At 34.1% G+C, this 20,949-nt stretch overlaps 4 protein-coding genes across 8 annotated transcripts; 2 read left to right on the top strand and 2 right to left on the bottom strand.

Moving 5' to 3' along the window:
• Positions 1 to 425: 425 nt before the first annotated feature.
• Positions 426 to 5,167, top strand: Sas-4 (spindle assembly abnormal 4). Its single transcript, XM_089708565.1, has 3 exons — positions 426 to 3,759; positions 3,957 to 4,161; positions 4,545 to 5,167. Exons 1-3 carry the CDS (start codon positions 566 to 568, stop codon positions 4,692 to 4,694), a joined length of 3,549 nt encoding a protein of 1,182 aa, XP_089564691.1. The 5' UTR covers positions 426 to 565; the 3' UTR covers positions 4,695 to 5,167.
• A 70-nt stretch (positions 5,168 to 5,237) lies between these two features.
• On the bottom strand, positions 5,238 to 7,451 carry mRpL44 (mitochondrial ribosomal protein L44). Its single transcript, XM_089708912.1, has 6 exons — positions 7,268 to 7,451; positions 6,920 to 7,198; positions 6,684 to 6,844; positions 6,428 to 6,554; positions 5,848 to 6,021; positions 5,238 to 5,484 (listed from the first exon to the last, which is right to left on the bottom strand). The coding sequence occupies exons 1-6, from the start codon at positions 7,335 to 7,337 to the stop codon at positions 5,327 to 5,329; spliced, it is 969 nt and encodes a 322-aa protein (XP_089565038.1). The 5' UTR covers positions 7,338 to 7,451; the 3' UTR covers positions 5,238 to 5,326.
• Positions 7,452 to 11,802: 4,351 nt separating this feature from the next.
• LOC149478918 (uncharacterized) lies at positions 11,803 to 18,365 on the bottom strand. 5 transcript variants are annotated; one of them, XM_089708539.1, is made up of 14 exons: positions 18,234 to 18,365; positions 17,953 to 18,167; positions 17,245 to 17,869; positions 17,068 to 17,119; positions 16,910 to 16,978; positions 16,719 to 16,793; positions 15,704 to 16,625; positions 15,503 to 15,585; positions 15,336 to 15,424; positions 15,109 to 15,245; positions 14,656 to 14,708; positions 13,478 to 14,520; positions 13,132 to 13,406; positions 11,803 to 12,001 (listed from the first exon to the last, which is right to left on the bottom strand). In XM_089708539.1, exons 1-14 carry the CDS (start codon positions 18,262 to 18,264, stop codon positions 11,867 to 11,869), a joined length of 3,804 nt encoding a protein of 1,267 aa, XP_089564665.1. In that variant the 5' UTR covers positions 18,265 to 18,365; the 3' UTR covers positions 11,803 to 11,866. The 5 variants fall into 5 exon arrangements, with proteins under 5 accessions (XP_089564665.1, XP_089564664.1, XP_089564663.1 ...); XM_089708538.1 differs by having other exon boundaries at positions 15,509 to 15,585; positions 15,656 to 16,625; XM_089708537.1 differs by having other exon boundaries at positions 15,656 to 16,625.
• A 636-nt stretch (positions 18,366 to 19,001) lies between these two features.
• LOC149478919 (uncharacterized) lies at positions 19,002 to 20,744 on the top strand. The gene is made up of 3 exons (XM_089708434.1): positions 19,002 to 19,350; positions 20,037 to 20,136; positions 20,596 to 20,744. Exons 1-3 carry the CDS (start codon positions 19,150 to 19,152, stop codon positions 20,682 to 20,684), a joined length of 390 nt encoding a protein of 129 aa, XP_089564560.1. The 5' UTR covers positions 19,002 to 19,149; the 3' UTR covers positions 20,685 to 20,744.
• The last annotated feature ends 205 nt before the right edge of the window (positions 20,745 to 20,949 follow it).

The following is a 20,949-nucleotide window of genomic DNA, read 5'->3' on the forward strand; positions in this document are numbered from 1 at the left end:
GTTAGTTCTAACTTCTAATCTCGTGTGGATGTTATCTTTTAAAATATTAAATAAATAAAATGTTAGAGCTTCATACCTACCATCCAAGTTAACACTATTGCATTAAAACTAAATCACTCTCTTTTTCTTCACCGCATTAATTAAAGCATCTGTACCACATCTCGGTACGTTAGATATTCAGTGGAGAAGTGATGGAGAAGAATCTATCTATCCAAAAATCAATAAAACACATTCAGTTGATCCTATGTTATAGGTAATGTAGCACACACGACGATTCGCATCCGCTCTACACACAGCACACACACAGGCTCTACAATATTCCAAAAATGGTGTCGTCTTTCATCATAGGAAAAACCCCAATTACAATGTATCCAAACTAAAAATTATAAAAAAAAACATCACTGACAGAGAGATTTGACGTTTGTGTTTTGACAATTTATCATCAGTAATTTGAAATTTGAATCTGTATTCTGTGATTTGAATGGCATAAACTGGAGTTAAAAAACACTGTAATTTTTTTAAATGAGTTATTAACATTAATTAAAGAACAATATCGGCTACTATAATGGATCATTCTTATTCTGAAAGTGACGTCTCCTTATCGCCTACACAAATTTTAGAGAAACTTGAAATGTTGCGACACTTACAAACAATGCAACGCGGGAAACTTCTGAAACAGCGCTTAGACTACCAAAACTCGACTGAAATTTCTTCAAGTATTACCGAAATTGTAAGTCATTTTAGCAACAGTACTACTTATAATACGTTTAGAAGTTTACTTCAGTCATCTCACGATACCTCGCACGAAGTCACTCCACGGGAAAACTTTTCTGCTCTCCGTGAAGATGGCCCGTCGGTCGATGGTCGTCTTAACACTGATTTACGAGAAAAAAATGACCAATATCCTACCATGGACGGGGTGTCAGCGCTAAATTTATCCCAAGAATCTGAATTTATACAAAATTCGCCAATATCAAGTCGCAGTACCACATCTATGCCACCGAAAACTTTAGGATCACAGGATAATCTTAATAATAACAATAACAGTATAAATAAAAAACAAATATCCTTAGAAGAGATGCCTATACTTTCTCCTAAGAAAAACTTTGAAGAATTAATTGTTGAAAAGCTAAAAAATGAACAACCTGTCTCAAAGCCAATTCAAAAAATAACTCCTTCACAAAAGAAACATTTTTTAAGGAGAGGCGAAGGAATGGCACGTTTTGGTCTCCGTAAAAATGACTTAATTATACAAAATACTAAATCTTTACCTTGGAGGAGAAAGTCAGAATCTATTAAACCTATTTTAAAACCTGAACCTGAGAAAATTTTAAAGAAAAGTAAAGAAGCTGGTAAGAAAGTAAATGTTGAAATTATAGTTCCTGAACAAAACAAAAGTAATCCGATCCCTAGTAAGGCTGTAACAAAACTAAATGTGCAAGATTCTAATGCTAAGGATGAGACACATAGCACAAACTTGATAACAAAAAATAAAGATGATGCTACCACTTCAAGTGATTTGTCAAATGATAATTTAAAGAAAAGTAGTTTAAAAAATTCTAAAGATAAACATCCAATGTTATCTCAAAGAGGAAAAACTTGGCAAGCAGTACTTACAAAAGAGCAAGATGATTTTCTCAGGCAGTTGAAACAAAGTGATTATTACAAAAACTTTGCCTCACCATCAAAAAGCATTGACTCTGAAGTTAGCTGTTGTGAGAGTATTTCAAATGCCCAAAACTCCAAAGAAATTGCTGAACAAAATCTGTTTGATTTAATTGAAAATAAGGTCTCACATGACAGTTTTAGTATTGAAAACTCATTCTTTAATCGCTTTTTAAGGAAAAATAAACTAGAATATTCTGGTGAAAGTACTCCACTAATAATGCAGAAATGTTTATCAGAAAACCCAAATTTAATGCGAATCGCTCCAGATCTTGTAAAAAAGAACAGAAATGCTATATCATATAGTGAAGATGAAACATGTCATAGTGAATGCACTGATTGTAGTGAAACATGTTGTTCTGAATACACATGTTGTTCATGCAAAACTACACCCCAAATAAATGATAAGAAAAATAACAATAATCAAGGAGTTTTAATACCCAATCAAAAACTAAGGAACCAAAATGAAAATAAAAATAGTAAAAATGATTGTCAAGATGACACTATAACTGCAAAAGACACTGACATAATAAATGCAAATATGGCAGAAATGAATGCCAAATTAGTTGCAACAAGTGAATTATTAAAAGATAGACTTCGTGAATTGGAAGATGAAATTGAAACATTTAGAAAAGAAAATGCCACTATAAATAAAATGAGAGAGGAAATTGATGTAGAGCGTCAAAAGTTTTATGAAGAAAAAGCAGCTTTTGAGCAAAAGTTTAATGAAGAAAAAGTACTATCTGAATATTATTTAGCAGAGGAAAAGGAAAAACTTTCAAAACAAAAACAAATGTATGAACGTTATGTTAGGGAAATGAGAGGTAGGCTCAATAAAAAAGAAAAAGATGAAGTTATAAACTTAAAAACTGAAATAAGTAATTTAAAGGAAGAGATAAGAGTTAAAGATGCAAAATCAACTTCAATTATAGCTAGATTACGTAACCAGCTAAAGATAATGGAAAAAGATAAAAAAGCATTAGAAGATGAAGTAGAAAAGTTAAAAAAGGAAAATAAAAGGATACAGCATAGTAATGAAATAACCAGAAGATTAACAAATCTGAAGTATTTAGAACAGATCAATAAAAAACTTTCGAACATGACTTCTAGAGAAACAAGATCTGATGTAGAATCAGATCCTAATGTAAAATATAAAACATTCGAAATTGAGCGGCAAAAAGAACAGAAGAAACCTAAAGGAATACGAACACGGGCGAAAAGTGTACCCAATTTAAATGTGACTTCAAAGTATGCTAAATATTTCAGCCAAAAAGATTCAATAAGTGATAAAGAGAAAGGATCAGTAGTTGAAACCCATACCTACAGCTCTGATGAAGATGATCATCATAATGAATCTTTAGAAAATTTAGATAAGAGTTACAATGAATGTGAGAATAACTTTGAGACTGAAGATAATTATCTAGAAAAAATGTACAATGAAAGGTTTAAAACAATTTCGCCACCCAGTAAGAGATCTAGTGGATCAAACGCGATAGACACTCCTGATAATGGGAGTATTAATGAAGATACAAATGATTTCTTTATACAGAAATCAAATTCTGTGTCTTCAAGTAAACAATCTTTATCACCTCATGATACAGTGTCCAATCCAAAAACTACTTCAATATTAAGTCAAAGATCTAATTCAAAATCACTTTCTGTAATCAATGATAAGAAAAGTTATTTTTCGAATCCCCAAAATCTCTCAAACTCTAGAAATAAATCTCCCATATCTATACTTAGTAATCATTCATCTAGTAGCCAAAGACCAGCAACTGTTATTTACAAGGATACTTCATATAATGATGACAGAATGATACCTAGCCCTGAACCTACTATTAGTAAAACAAGTTTAACAAAAACAAGCTTAAATCCTCTAGAAACGAAAAAATCGGATGGATCAAGAGAATTAAGGTTTCCAAATGGCAATGTAAAAATAATATCTGCAGATGGAAAATACAGTAAATTTATATATTATAATGGAGATGTTAAAGAAAATTTCTATAATGAGGGTAGAGTTAAATATTATTACGCTGAATCTAAAACATATCATACAACACACCCTGATGGATTAGAAGTACTTGAATTTCCAGAGTAAGTAAATCATCAGAAAATCAATTAATATAACAGTATAGAGGTTAACAATTTTGTCGTAATTAATTACGAAAGATCATATTTTCAACTTTAAAACATAATAACAGAATCATTTTACGTTTTTCATCAAACATAGCTTTAAAATAATTTCGCCTGTACTATGTACTTTACTCATGAACATTCTATTCATTTTGCAGCGGCCAAGTTGAAAAGCGTTACAGCGATGGGTCGTCCGAAATTCGTTTGCCCAATGGTAGTATTAGATACTTTGACCCCAAAAATGACTTAGTTCAAGAAGATTGGCGATTTCCCGACGGGACTGCACTTACAGTTTCTGCTAATGGTGAAAAACGTATTGTATTTCCCAATGGACAGATTGAAGTCCATGCCAAAGATCATAAGGTAAGATTTTTGGATTGAATCCTTTGTGAAATCATTACCGTTATCACTAGCTGTTAACCGCAGCTTCGCCCGCATGGTATAGGAAATTAATATTACATAATAGCTGTCTATCGGAATTTATAATGTCGACGCTCTGATTGAATCACGGCGATTGATTGAACACGAAATTAATTTCGTTGCACATCTTGATTTTACTGCAATATCGCCTACATACGGTATTCATTTATTTTATTTTTTACTTCATTGCTATATGTGTCTAATGGAGCCAAGTTTGAGTTGGAATTTATAGTCTAAACTCTAAAGAATAAGAAGATTAAATTGTTTCATTATTAAGTCATGACGGATTCCTAGTGACCTTTTTTAAATAGTTTTTATTTTTTCAGCGTCGCGAGTTTCCTGACGGCACAGTGAAGTTAGTCTACAACGATGGAACATCGGAAACACGATATGCGTCGGGAAGAATTAGAGTTAAAGATAAACATGGAAATCTCATCATGGACTCTGCGTCCAGGGTCCACATGCAAAATCACTAAAAGCCAACGAAAGTATTGAAAATGTTACATTATCTCTCAGTTGAATTTATAGACATACATTGATAGCAGGCTATCTTTCTTATGATATTCTTGACTTTCACTGTTATATTGATGCACTAGGAGTAAACTAAATCTTATTAAAATTATTTTGAATTTGTTGATTTTGAATCCAGTTATTTACTTCATATTGTCTAGTGTATAAGTTATTGTAATCTATTTTTATCAACTGCTATTTGTAATTCATTTATGAGCATAGGATGGGTTTTGATGGTTTAGTTAACATCTTAAAATTGAAAGAGAGCCGCCTATATTATTTTCTAGTTCCTTTTTAATTAGACAATTCTCATACTCTATTGAATAGAGAGAATAGAGTCTTTTCTATTATTCTACTAAGCTAAAGCTATTTTCTATCTATATTTTTATATCTTATAATTTCATTCTTTCATGAACTTGCTCCTGAAATTTAAATTTGACTATAGCCATGAATTCATTCTACATATTTAGATTTATATTATGTTTTAAGAAATAAAAAAATGTTGAATGTATGTATTAAACTTTATTTTTAAATCATTTATGGCCTTATTTCTACACAAATTATTATTAGATCTACACTAAATAATTTTAATTAATAATTAACTGGCTAAAATTTGCTGTTGTGATTGTGCACTTGATTTTGGTATACCTTCCAGCTTGAAATTGATAGGGTGCATAGTATCTTCAGTTCCAAATATCTTTTTTAAGGCTTCTCGGGCTGCCATTTCCTTGGCTGTTGCAATTGTTTCTCCAAATCCTATTAAATTAAATACAATTAGACACAGTATAAACTATAAATAAATACTGAATCAATTGGGCAACAGCATAATTGATTTTTAAACATTGCTTTGATAGACAAATGGTCTATAATCTGTATAATAATGAAGTAGTAAAGGCACAAATCATTGGCCGATTTCATGAGGGAAACATTTGTATAAAAAAAAAATATACAAACTATTCTTCACATTATATATTAATAAAAAGTTTGAATTCTCAGTGTTGACTTTATCGGTTATGAAAAATTATATGTACTTTTAAATGTCTTAAAAATAAATGGATATAGTAATGAATACTTTTAATTTCAGCGAATTCAAATGCATATTCCCAAATAGAATATTACCTGCAGAAAGCATCTTCTTATCAACATATAGACCAACTCTATAGCAAGCTAGTAAGGTTCCCTTGCCAACTTCACCAATGAGCCGTGGTTCCAAAGTGCCTCCTGTCTTCGATATGAAGCCCGATAGCATTTCCCATGGGTCTTCTATATGCCAGAATTCATTGACATCTTGACCTAGAAAAATAGAATATAGGTGAGCATTATTTGTTTTATAAAATAAAATATATTGTTTTAACCCCTTGACCACCAAGCGGCCCGATCGGGCCACGACAATAGATTTTCTATTGTGTCTGTGATTCCGGGGGCTGAGGCATTAATCATAACCAGAAAACATCTTTTACATCAAATTTGTATTTATTGAGAATAGAAAATTGAGCGGTAAATGTTAAAAATATGTAATGACGTTTCAAAAGTGCTTCTAGAAGAAGTCTAATTGAATAAATTAATGTTTGAGTTTGAGATGTGTACAAAATAATTGAGATTGAGTTTTTTATGTGACAATGTATTCACCAATTTTATTAGTCGAATTTAAATAGTTTATAGAAATAATTCAAATTTCATTTAAAATTAACAAACTCACCTTGTAATTGAGTGATTACAAAATCTCTAACAAAATGTGCTGTTTTTTCTTCACCTGAAGACTCATACAAAGCTCCAACTATTGCCTTAAAAGTGTTAGCTAAAGTGTAGTTATCCACTGGATATTCCTGAAAAATAATTAAAAATTAGTTATAAAATAAGAGTTACTATTCTTATTTCATAACTTTCTTTTTGTAAAAAAAAATATTATAATTTGTCAACTATACATCATATTTTAAAATTTTAGATGTACTCACAGAAGCTAATATGATATCCTTGGTTCCAATATGTAGAGATATATTTGATAAAACTTTTTCACTCAAAAGGTAGTTTTTAATGCCATTGATACCTTCTTTGGGAAATTTTGGTAAAACTACTTCTAAATAAAGTTGAATATACTCCTCCATGAACTTCATACCTGAAATATATATCACATTAATATCATTTCTATTATTTATTTACTTTATGTTTATCCAACCTAGTTTAAAATTACCTTTCTCTGCCAGTTCCCTATTATCTTTCATTTGAATAGCAAATTCCATTTCTTTTTGTTTCATTTCCTCTTTAATTACATACGACCGGTCAGTAAAAGCTTGCATCAGTAAACTTGAATCGAAATCCTCATTTAGTCGCTTCCCAAATGCATATAATTCTGCTTCTAAATTCCATTCAAGAAACGAGTTTCTTGGAAATGTCAATTTACCGCCTTGTTTTTCCTCACGTTTTTTTAACTCCATCAAAGTTGCAGAAACCCATCGATGGATATTTTGCTCTGAAATTTCCAAAAAATATTTACAACGAATCTATCATAACCTGCAAGTAATATTATTGTTCTATTTACCTTGTTTTGCTATGGGCACATTTTTAATTGTTTTCGACAGAATAGGAATACATCGCCGTATGAAAGCCATGGTTAAAAGTTTTCTTTTAATTCATGTAAATGGATTATGGATTTCTCAGCTTTCAATCACAATCAATTTGTTCCACTTCAATTTATTTTATGGTTATTTAATCTTACGTCAAAGTCAAAACTCAAATGCAAAGAATATACTACTCTCTAACGAGAGCTCAAATGTCAATTATTTGCGTCAACCAATATGTCAAATGTGGTCAAATATTGGTGGCAGTACACATTGGGCCAACGCGTTGGGCCAACGGGTTGGGCCAACGTGTAGAGAGCTACTTGGCGGTATGTTGGCTTCATTAGCCTAGTTGGCGCCAATATTGGCAGGCCAACCGAATGTTGTCGGTTTTTTGTGCACACATCAAAGGATCTTGGCGCGCTCCACAAACAGCGTTCACACGTTGGTGTCTTGTTCAGTTTGTTGTTACTCGTCAGCGGAGACACTATCGTTGCGCGTCAATGAAATTTATTCCGATAGCGATGGCGGCGCCGAGGTTTTACAATTCGTAGAATTGTATCGACATGAAGGAATAATTTGGAATCCACGGCATGAACTACACAAAAATAAAACCATATGACTCAATAAATTAGATGTTCTATTTTCTATTTATTATATTATTCTAGATGTTTTTCTTATCTCACTTTCATACAATGCGATAAAAAAATGAATATATTTATAAAATGAGTAAAATAGTATTAAAAAGTTACTTGTTCTTAAAAATTAAATAACAATAATTATACAATGAGCATGATTTTGATCAAATTGTGCTTTATTACATAAATAATATTATCATTTAATATAATAATAATATCTAAAATCTAATCTTTAAAGTTTCGTTGTATAGGTAGTTAAAATTAAATTAAATGTAAAATGTACACATTTTAAACATTTGAAAAAATCTAAACATAATAATGTTTTATTTATACAGATATAAAAAAGGACAATAGAGATTGGAAAATGGTATCATCGCAGACGGCAGAGTACACTCATTGTTATTGATGCACATGTACGTAATAATTAAACGCACTGTATATAAATAAATTGCCGCGGCTGCAAGAACTTCTACGGACTACGTCCATCTTTGAAGCGCCAATGCAGAATGATCAGGCCAATGTGTGAACAGGAATCTTCATTTTTTCCCAACACGTTGGCCCAACACGTTGGCCCCATGTGTACTGCCGCTATATAACTTGCAGTGCTGCCAACATACCTACACAATTACACATTAGGGAATATTTAGGGAATATGCATGATATTTTTAATTTTGTTATCCGAGTGTCACACGTCTTTTTTTTTTCTAATTGTATTATGTTAAATTATTCATTTATCTGTATTTTTGTGCAGGAAATAATAGCGTCGGTCCGCGAGAAGGGCCCGCAGTTCTTTGAGCTGGAGTACTTGAACGTCTCTCGCTGCCCGCCGCCGACATGCGCGCGCACTTTTTTTTTTTTTTTTTTATGTTAGGATTAGGCAAGCATTTGACCATCGCTTCGCCTGATGGAAAGCGACAAGCGTGGTCTAGGATGGAGCATGTTTGCCTAATAAGTGTCTATTCACATTTCTCTTGAATAAATCCAGATTGTAGTTTCTGGGAAAAACGGAAGCCGGAAGATTGTTCCACTCCTTACTAGTACGCATAAGAAAAGAAGAAGCGAATCGCTTAGTGCGTATGGGTGGGATGTCGATGACATAAGGGTGGAGACCGGCCCGGCGTCGAGTCCCTCGATGATAAAAAGGAGAAGCTGGCAACAGGTTATGCAGTTCTTCAGCACATTCGCCGTGAAAGATTCTGTAAAAAACCGCCAAACTGGCTACGTTCCGACGATGTTCCAGACTATGCAGTTTGCATGTTGTTAAGGATTCATTTGCAATGAGTCTAATCGCTCGTTTTTCGATGGAGTCCAAAGCGTTGAGTTGATATTTAGCTGCACCTGCCCAAAGATGAGAGCAGTACTCCACACCGGAGCGAACCTGGGCTTTGTAAAGATTTAAGAGCTGTTCCGGTGTGAAGAACTCCCTCACCTTAGAAAGTATTCCGAGCTTCTTAGCTGCAACTTGTACTTTGGACTCAATGAAGCTCTTAAAATTCAGGCTAGAAGAGAGTGTTAGGCCTAGAAGCTCCAGCTCATTGGATAAATTTAAGGACACATCCTGAAAACTGGGTGTTAGACCGAAACCAGTGCGCTTAGCTGTAAACAGACAAGCCTGTGTTTTTGAAGAGTTGAACCCGACTAAATTAGCTTCACCCCATTTAGAGACCGCTTTTAAAGTAAGATTCAACCGCTCAACCATAGCCTCTCTTTGCTCCACCAACACTTTATTGCCTGTCTGCGCTCCGGACGTATAACTGTCTACAACTGTGCTGTCATCCGCATACGCGTATATATTAGGACCTAACAAGTCGTTTATGTGAAGCAAAAACAAAGTTGCAGACAGAACCGACCCTTGTGGAACACCGGCGTTTAGTGGTAATTGATCCGACGAACAACCATCGATCACCACTCGAATAGAACGCTCATCCAAAAAGTCAGATATCCATTTGCACAGACCTGGACAAATCCCAAATGCAGGAAGCTTGTTGATAAGACCGCTGTGCCAGACCCTGTCAAATGCTTTGGTGTGCGTCCACACTGAATGCGCGGTGGCGGCGGCCTAGGCGGGCGCGACGAGCGGGCGCTCGCGGTGGCCACACCGACGCGCGAGCTCAAGTAGCGGTTCGACGTTTTTCGGGTGTTGCAAACTTTGGACGATTTGCTATTTTTACTGGACAGTCCGATTTTGAGATGAGATCATTATAGAAGTTGTACACGAAATAAATAAAACAGAGGAATAACGGGTGAATCTTATATGAAGAATTGAGATTATACCCTACAAAATTACTGTGGTGTATATAAGTGTTTTAGATTGAATCGCACTTATAAATAAAGAAGTTTCACTTCAACAATTAAGTATTTACCGCTATTTTACGAAAAACAATAAAGGATATAATATAAGAAGTCGAGCGACAAGACCAAACTGGTTTGATACCCCCGCCGTCCGCGCATTGGGTCGCTTGCTGACTAGGCCCGTAGTGTGGCCAGAACGCGCGGATAGGAGAGTTTGAAAACTACGCGCGCTGGCTCGCTCATTACCGTCGCACTAGGCTTCCGCCATAGTCATTTCAATGTGGACGCAAAGGCGCGTTTCATACGTTTGATATTTCGCGCCCGCCGTCGCAACCGCGCTAGGCTCGCAGTGTGGACCTGCACTTGGAGATGTCGAGAGAAACCGCAACCGCTTCCCCAAGCTTCTCAACAGCAGATCCAAACATGTGGGTAAGGTGAACAAGAAGGTCCCCAGTAGACCTATGACGACGAAATCCGTATTGATGATCGCTGAGGAGATCGTTACCTTCCAGGTACCTCAGAAGCCTGTTATTTAGAATACGCTCCATTACCTTACACATTATGGAGGTGACAAAGATCGGCCGGTAGTTTCCCGGGTCACTGCGACTTCCTTTTTTTGGGATTGGTTGGACATTGGCTATTTTCCAAGACATAGGAACTTTACCAGTTTCGTACGATAGGCGGTACAGTCGTGTTAAGATCGGTGATAATTCAGGAGCACAATTCTTAAGCACCAGAGCAGGAATACCGTCTGGTCCACTTGCCTTATTCACATCTAGACTCCGGAGACATTTAATGACCTCTTTTTGAGTGATACGGAATTCAGGCATGCTTAAACCACAGTGAGGTAGAGAAGGAGGTAACTTATTGCCATCGTCCAGACGCGAATTGTTTGCAAAGAGATTTGCGAAGAGATCAGCTTTTTCTCTCGCACTATGGGCAAGTGCACCGTCAGGTTTTAAAAGTGGTGGTAGAGATGTTTTGCAGAAATTGGCTTCTACCGCTTTTGCTAGGGACCAAAATGCTTTAGACCCAGAGGGGTAGGAAATAAGCTTGTCCCCAATTTGACTGATTCTATTCAGGCGAGTCCTTTTGAGCGTTAGTTTGAAGGACTTAGCGGCTTTGTTGAAGTTTCTCTTTTTTGTTGATATATCAGGATCTTTGCGTGCTCTAGCATCGGCCCAGGCTCGATATGCTTGGTGTTTAAGATGTTCAGCTCGTCTACAATCGGCATTATACCATGGCTGTTCTTTGCCACCGGAAGATACGTCTGAGAATGGAATAAAATATTCCATAGCCTGCCGTATTCCGCACTTGCAGCTTTCCGCCGCGCTCGGCCATGTGGCGGCAGCAGTCAATATGTCGACGGCTGCCGTCGACGTGGTGACGGCTGAAGTAGCCTCTGCCGTTCACAACTTGCCGTTCGTCTGTTAGAACTCTAAATCGGAACAAACAGTCTATTCTTCTCTTTATATATCAGTTGAATTATTCCACTATTTTTCTATTCATTATTCCGTTGCTCCGATTTTACAAGACAAACGGATGTGTGGGTAGGATCGAAATAAAGGTACACATAAAATATCGACATCAATTTTTATTTAATAAAATACGGGAAAACAAAGCCCAGACGACACATGACTATATACATTCTTAATTTCGGCGGTTTGTGAGAAATCCTCTCATTGAACTAAAGAATCCTCGCTTCATCCGATTTACGGGCATTATTGTGTGGTTACTGAAAAACGATGCTGATGTGTCATACATTGAAGATGGTATTTCGAAACCCTGAAAAACGAAGATAAAAAATTAATATCGGTTTATACATTATACGTACCTCTTAGATCATTAAGTAATGGATAACACTCGCAGGCGTTTCCCCTTTTGCCGAGGTATAAGATTATTCGCATCGAAAAATCTTATGCTTTCATAAAAACTACTTGCGTAATCGATTACAAGCACTCTGCGTATTCGTAAAACATCGAAAGGACGTCTGCGCGTGCTCCGCTAAAAATGCCGTTTTGTACTGTCAAGTCTTGCAGAAGCAATTCAAACATGTCGAATATTAAAAAAGATGGAATAACCTTTCATTTGTGTATATTTTTTTATTTTTTTAGCGTACATTTCTAATTAAATGCAATTTCTAATAATCGTCGATGTATCGTTTAGCGATATGATCAAGACAAATAATCGAGTCATGTTTACTCGATCATTGATGCGGCCCCACGAGACTATCATGGAAAGAAAATATACAAATTTAATCTTTATGAACTAGGAGATAAAGTTGAATTTAAAACGCGTTAATGAACCGCATTCCTTACGAAACTATCTTGTAAAGAAATACAAATTTAATCTTTATGACCTAAGTGATAAAGTTGAATTTAGAACGCGATATTGAACCCCACTCCCCACGAGACTATCTTGGAATGAAATACAAATTTAATCTTTATAAACTTAGTGATAGAGTTGAATTTAAAAACTCGTCGCTTAAAAGGTCGTAAATTTTTACGACTTTCGTGACACAAATTATTTTTGTGAATGTGTGATTGTGTTTCATTGTGTTTCATCAGTGTGAGTTACCCTCCCCGCACCAAAATCAGCAGAAAGTTTAGTTAGAACATTTGCCAGCGTACTCCATCCATTACTTAATGATCTAAGACGTACCTAATATGTATTTATATGCATTACTAGATTTCCGCCCGCGGCTTCGCCCGCGTTTTCAAAGGAAAACCCGCATAGTTCCCGTTCCCGTGGGATTTCCGGGATAAAACCTATCCTATGTGTTATTCTGATGTATAAGCTATATTGTGATAAAGTTTCATTCAAATCCATTCAGTAGTTTTTACGTGAAAGAGTAACAAACATCCATACAAACTTTCGCCTTTATAATATTAGTAGGATTTATGTTATGGACATACGGCTAAAGAAGTGCTAAAATAATAAGAATCGACAGAGCTATTGAGCGTCCGCGTCGTCGGTTCTTTCTTAGCGGGAGATTTTCCAATTTTCACTTCTGACACTCTTGCCGATCTCATGATGAGGCAAGACACGAGTCGTTGAAGCAGCGGCTTTTTATATTTTGGGTCTTTCGTCTGTTGCGATTTTTTACTTTTAACAGACATTCTACTATCGGTATCTGAACACAATGAAAATTCAGATGTGCCAAGGTTTGGGGTCGCTGATTTCTTGTAACCTGCAATGAATTTTTTAATTTGTAAATAACTATTACATTTGTATAATATTACACGAATATCTTTACGTTACCTTTAAATATTGTGTGCAACGAATTGCTATAATTTTGAGCAGAACTTGAAAATAGTGAACTCTCTAAACCTCTGCTGCATAAAGGAGATGAGTACGTGACATGTTTACTAAAGGCTACGCTAGCATAGCGCACTTCTAACGACGACATCGCATTACGAGTCGGTGGATGTTGGTTGACTATTTTTGAGTTAGTAGGATCTTCACCAATATCTGGTCGACATCCTATTTCTTGATTTCTATCGAAACTTAACATACTGTGGGACAATAACGATGCCTCATGCCTTTCGAAACTTTCAAGAGAAGACAAAAATTCTGAACAAATTCTATTACTTCCGAAAGATTCTGTTTGTACCTCTTTGTTTATACATCTTGGTTCTTGACATTTGGATCTAACTTTTACATCACCAATGGACACTATACTGAAATTATTATAATAAGCGCTCCGTCTTTTCTCATTACTAGTCTTCTTAGATATAGTACTTTGTATTGTTTTTTTGACTTTATCGTATTGTTTCTTAGTTAATATAATAGGTCGTTGTTTTTTAAATTGCTCCACCTCTAGAAAAATTTGTATGTTTCGATTTAAAATCAAACTCGCATCATTTGTTTGTTCGCTATTATGAATAGGGGGTTTGTTCAGTATTTTTGGGTTTCTTGGTTCCTTACAATGAGGACACATAAGTGGCTTTTTTGGTTCGATCGGAACATTATGTTGGTTGTTATTTGGAAATTTATTATGAGGAGAATATTCTTCATTCTGCATCTCATTTTGGATCCGTTGCGCTGGATTATGAAAACATTTGCAACCAGAATCTTTGGAATGCTGGAAGTCTTGCTGTTCTTCGACTTTTGTCGGTGAGTCAATATTCCACCTTTCATCCTCAAGATCTGGCAATGCAGCTTTGCCAACTGGTTTCTTGTTTTCACATTCACTTGGTTTTTCTACCTTGACATTTTTAATTTTTTTGAAAAACTTTTGCATACAATTACTAGCAGGTAATTTTGATAAGCTAATTCCAGTCATTAATTTTTTGTCGCTGTTTCTGCAATAAAAATAAAATAACTATTATTTTTAATACCACTTACTTATATCAAAATATTTACTTATTATTTTTGTAATGAGTAGTTAAGTAGTTAGTTACTCAAATAATAATAAAAAAAATAAAAAAATAAACAACCGTCCTTCTTGGCAACAGGCTCCTTCGCAATGTTTATATACAGGAAATATGTCCTTTAAAAAAGAAAAAAAAATTAACTATCATGGTAGGTATTTTTCTTAATCTAAGATTATGGTCATGTAACGATGCATTTACATCAAACGATTAACGAACATAAAAAAAGCTAGAGCAAAGACCATTCATTCGTGATCTTTTAGTGTAAACGAAAACTCGTATTCAGTATTGGTTAGAATATTGCATAGAATATTTTCGAACCCACTAAGAACAATTACGAAAGAATGGTCTCTGAATGTTTACAATAAATGAATTTGACATACCTAGTGGGCTTAGAATGAACATTCGATCGTTTGATTTTAATGCACCGAAACTTATACATACAATATTTTATCATTATTTCATTACAATGCTCAGTGTCGATTTCTAGTCACATGAGGACTACTCATGAGTTCGTACCTCGATCCGTTGTTTTGAATTGGTTTTAGCTTCACATTTTCTCCCAGTTAGTATTCCGAGTAATTCTCTAATTTCTTTATCTCTCTCAGTGGGATCTGGTATGAAACAATTATCACCACGGTAATGTTTAGCACGGGCTGTGTAATCAAACATTTTATATGCTTTTATTATTTTAACTATTAGTGTTAAAATTTTGTGTTTTGAAAAAGTAGGTTTAGGTTAGGTACCTTTTGAATTTGACGATTGTGTAGAATTGCTGGGTTCCTTAGAATTTTTAGATTTAGCTGGTTTTGGATTAGTACCACCACTACCTCGCCTATAAATTAATATTTATTGTACACTCAAACTTTAAATTTTTGATTAAATAAATAATAACTTTAAATAAATAATTGACACGAACCTATGGGAAATTTCAATACTATCACGAACACACAATTTTGATGACCTTTTGTTTAATTTTGGGGCATTGCTTAAATCCTGAAACATTAAGAAATTTAATATTTCACTTAAAAAAATTAAAACTTAAAAAATCAGGCATGAAACTTACGGAAGAACGCAAATCATTTTTCAAATTTATCGGTGATTTTTTCCTAACCTGCGATACGGAGTGTGCACCAGGTAATATCTCTTGAGAAAGATCAAATAGATGTTCCAATGAAGCTGTATCGCGCATATCCGTTTTCTTTTTGTTACTGGCTTCCTTGATAGTCTTCCTGACTGATAAATTTGTATTTTGTTTATTCTGCTCAAATAGTAAGTCATATTGTTCAGTTTCGCCATCTATATTTATGGTCACTTTTGAAGCGTCATCTTTAGGAACAAGAAAATTTTTACGAGTTATAGTCTTAAAACCTTCTTCAGAATCCAGTTTACTTATGTAACTATCCACTAAAGCTTTCTTTGCTAAATTTCGACTTGCATTTAAAGTTTCCGTTTCAGATCTCGTTTCATTGCTATGTGGCATTTTTGTAGGCATGGGCCTATTTCCATTTTTAAATTTGCTTTTTTCATATCTAAAGTCGTGTTTTGAATATGTTTTTTTATTTATCTCATTATTGAACTTACGTGTTAAATTTGGAGAATAATTTGGGGAACGATTAGGTGATGTTAAACGATATCCATCAGTTTTTTTGTAAATATCCGATTTTCCCTGCGAAATTGCTGAAATCGGAGACTTTGAACGATACCTTTCTCTAGAAATAACATTTCTTTCATCAGTTTTCTTAGATGTACCCATTTGCATTTCGTTATAAAGAGCGTGCTTAGGAGAAGGAGTATGACGTTGCTCAATTTTTACAGTGTGGCCTAAATTAGTATCCCCCTTTTCAAATTTAGGATACACAGAAATAACCACTATTGGGCTTTGATTTTGATTCAAAATATTTTCATTTTCATCATCAGATTTGTTTTTATCAGTATTTTGGCACATACATTGAATATATTGATCTTTCATGTATTTCGTTCCAGTTTTACTCTTCGATACGCATAAATTTACCTGGATACCCTGAGATTCCATTCTGTAATTCAGATTGAAATTTATCATATTAAGTATTTTAAAAAATAATTAAAATGTTAAAAACTCATTGTAGGTAGGTACAATATGTACATGCCTGGGAAAATGTTTATTTCTAAGATTTGATGTATCCTGAAAGCTTTCAGCTCGTTCATTAGAATTTGCATCGTTTCTAAAAATATGACAAAATGTATTAAAATATTGAAGTAACTAGGTGTAAAATTGTTTATTAATGTGTAAGTATGTATAAAAAGGCTTCAGTAACTGCCTAGGCCTGATCAAACTTACTCTAAATTAGCATTCCATACTGAATATTTCTTCGAACTTGTATAATTAGAAAATTGATTCATATAATCCCTGAAACCATGAAATAAATAGATTCGAGATTGAAAAGTTTAGCTAACAAGCATAAATACGTTTGGTAATATCAAATATAATTTACTCACGGATTATTTCTAAAGCTGAAACCATCGGAAAGATGTGTCACGTTTGTAGGTACTAAAAATATTTAAACATTTAAAAAATAGGCTTTCAAACATTCAAAAGTTTTAATCGATTTCATTAAATTGTTAGGTGCAAAATCATGTACTTAGATACAATATGATGTAAGAAAAATAACTTACTGGGCTTATTATTGACTGTTGCAGCACAATTTAAAACATATTGATCGTTATCTGTGCGTCCTAGTTGGCCAAAAATAGTCACCCGACTTTTAGGAGAGGTGAGGTTTAGTTTTGAAGGTTTTCTCTCTTTGTCATGCCCAGAAGGTTTTTGCTTGAAATTGCCCTGATTACGAAATAATTTTCCATCTTTTATTTTCTTGTCTCTTAAGTTATTCCTATCCATATCCATTGAATAAAGGACCTGTTTGGAACTTTGCTTTACTGGAAATTTGTGTTTAATTGGATGCCTCCATCTATTTGAAAAATTTTCGCTCTCCGATGTTTTTAGTTCATAAACTTTTTCTCTTTTTCTCCCTGACACCACAACATAAACGTTTTTGTTCTTTGTAGAATTATCTTGATTAGAAACGGTTTTAATAATTTCTTTTTTAAAAATACGTTTGTTGAAAACCTTTGAAGTTTGCGTTTTAACTGATTTTGGTATGACTGTTATCTGTATAACTGGTTTTTCTTCTTTATTGTTGAGTCGATTGCATCTTCTACTATGAGTCGAATGAATTGATTTATTACGTTCTAAACGCTTTAATTGTATCACATCCAAAACAGAGCACTGTTCTTGTAAGAGCTTTAAAATAATTTATTCGATCTTCATTATAAAATCTGGGTAGGGAAAAATATCTAAATGTTACAAGAAAAAAATAATCTTACCCCTTCACTAGATTTCTTCAAAAATAACGATTTATACGATGCCGATGAACCGGGTTTAGTATTCGTTTTATTTCGAAACGTTAGTCTTTTAAGATGTTGCTTACTTACTGGAAAGCAGGGATATTTCTTATAGGAATATCGTTCAAAGAGAAGTAGGGGATCTCTGTCAACGTTATAATTTTTCTTCACTGGTGGAATTAAATAATCAAGAAAATCTAAAAAATAAAAATAAGTAAAACAAAGGTTAGGAGTTTATTTTCACAAAATAATCTAGGACAGACCATATGCCTCATAATGCGCGTATGGATCCATTACAAATTTAAAAAAATAAAATAGGGCGAAATTAAAGTCATACGTCCCAAATCGTAAAAATAAGTAAATATAAATAAACAATAAAAATGTCTTATTTTTAATATCACATCATCATCATTGACAAAAAAATCTGACGTTGATCATAAATCATAAACCTAAGTATATTATATTTAAAAAATAACTATAAAATAAGCTCGAGTATTATTGAGATTGAATTGCGCATTTCCATTTTTTATTCAATTATACCATTTTAGTGAAGTCCCATGTCCCCTAGTGGGGTAAGGGGCAGGGACATCTGTTTCATCTGATCGATTTTCTTTAGGGACAAGTAGTTGATCAGCCTTCTGTGTCCTACCAGACAGGACATTTTTTTTCTTCGTCTCCACCGGGAATAGAACCCAGGACCGCTCGGTGTTACGCTCACGCGTCAACCATGACTGTACCGAGGAGGCGGTCAATTATTATACCATTTAGCTATGCAATAATAAGGAGAAATCTAATTTTCATTATTCATATACCTACTTCTACCACTAAATAATTTTATTGATATTGAAGCTGTGTTTTGAAGGCATATTTACCTCCTTAAATATGTAGGTACATTATGTACCTATTTACATTGAAAGCCTTTAATTGTAAAAAAAAAACTCCAAAAATGTTGAATCCAGATGAATCTATGCATAAGAAATAGGCACAGAAATAGGGAACCCCACAGCCCACAGAGGTAACCACACATTTACTGATAGGTATCTATTATTTTTTTGGGTATTTTCACAGGATATTTTAAACAAAAAAAAACATCGGAGTCATTTTTGATATGTAAAGTCATTCATGATTGTTATGTTTTTACTTTAATTTTTGGATAAATCACATTTTAATAAATTCAATATGAGTATGCCGGAAGACAGATTAATTACACAAATGGTCATTCCTGTGTCTAAAGAAACATTTTTTAATACACAGTCAAAAACAAGACCAAAACCATTATGCCCTTACGACATGCTGTATCATCCACCCGATTACAACCCAAAAGCAGCAAGGTCCGATCGACAAGAACCAAAAATTATTAAAAGAAATATATGGGAGCAAGTAATGTATTGCTTTTTTAATTTATTTTGTCAATAAAAGACCAAGCTTGAGAGAACAGCAATCATTTCAGGACAAGGCTGGATAACAGCGGGTTTCGAATTTCCCATCAGGCTATATAAATTTTCTTTGAAATGTATGCACGTGTAGTGTTTACGTACTTATACGGTCTAAATAGAAGAGAAAAGAGACCGGACATAAAAAACGAGTACTTAGGAACATTTGTAATGGAATTAAAATTTTTATACGAAGAAAAATTAACTACTTATTAAAGTGAAACTTTTATTACATCGTCTCAAACTTTTTGGTCTGTGTAGCGCATGTCGCGTGTATCGCGGCTGCCGAGTAGGTATACCTACTCGGCAGCCGACCGTCACGCGACATGCGCTACACAAAGCAGTGTTCGGAACCGTTCGAACAGTTTCACTTTTACCGTGGTTTCATAAAACCACACAACATTTTTTTGTTCGTTTGTTTCTTTGAACGTGCTCATCTTAGGAATACTCGACCGATTTAAAAAAAAATCACTTCACATCTTCACACTGAACCGATTTGGATGAAATTTGGTAGATACAATAGTTTGATACTAGAGAAAGGACATCCTAGTTAGGATAGTTTTTTTTTATAAATTTCGAGGGCACGGGAACTAGGTATGCGGAATTTTCTTTTGGAGTCCTATATTTTTACAGGAGCGTCACAAAATTATTCCGTCCACGACACATTTTCAGTTGGGTAGACCAACGATAAAAATTTTGGATGTGCCAACAAAACAGTTTGTAAGAGTTCAAGGTAATTAATAATTTTAATAGATATACAATTCTGTCTCGATTGAAATAAAATCTATACTTACGTCTTACATGCTATTACTAATAATATAAAGCTGAAGAGTTTGTTTGTTTGAACGCGCTTATCTCAGGAACTCCTACTGGTCCGATTTGAAAAATTCTTACGGTGTTAGATAGCCCATTTATCGAAGGAGGCTGTAGGCTATACATCATCTAGCTGAGGCCTGAGACCAACAGGAACGGAAACTGACTGCGGGTAAAACCGCAGTCAGTTTTCTTTTACTGTGGTCTGTGACATCATATAAACCTAATTTTAATCATGTTTTAATTTCCCAAAATAATATAACTAAGTATATGGGAATTTGCGCATCAAGTTTTAGTACATTTTTATTTACAATCATAGAAATAAATAAATACCTATCGCCTATCTAACTACTAACTTAACAATGATTATTTGTTTCAGTTAAAAATGAAAACCCGCATATGCGCATATACAGTGTTCTGGAATGGGCTATTTTATTAAACGAAGGAAAACCAAGTTTGTGTGATTAAAATATTTTTTTATAAATGTTTACATATTTTAAATTCATACCTAAGTGTTCTTATAATTAATTGGCAATAAAAATTATGTTCGATAAATCGAATTTTTTCTTTCTTATTAAAGTTTCACTATATCTATGAACCTTTGTACTAAAATAAACATTCAAAATGTTTCTCAAATGTCGTTCAAATGATCTTGTATGAGATATGAACACCATTTTCAAGGAAAAAGCTAATTTTTCCTGTTGACATGCCTCATCATCACCATGTAGTAACC

The sequence above is a fragment of the Colias philodice genome, chromosome 21 (genome assembly GCF_061535455.1).
Source record: "Colias philodice isolate Cphi_HAF_F1 chromosome 21, ilColPhil1 Martin Lab GWU primary, whole genome shotgun sequence".
Classification (NCBI taxonomy): domain Eukaryota; kingdom Metazoa; phylum Arthropoda; class Insecta; order Lepidoptera; family Pieridae; genus Colias; species Colias philodice.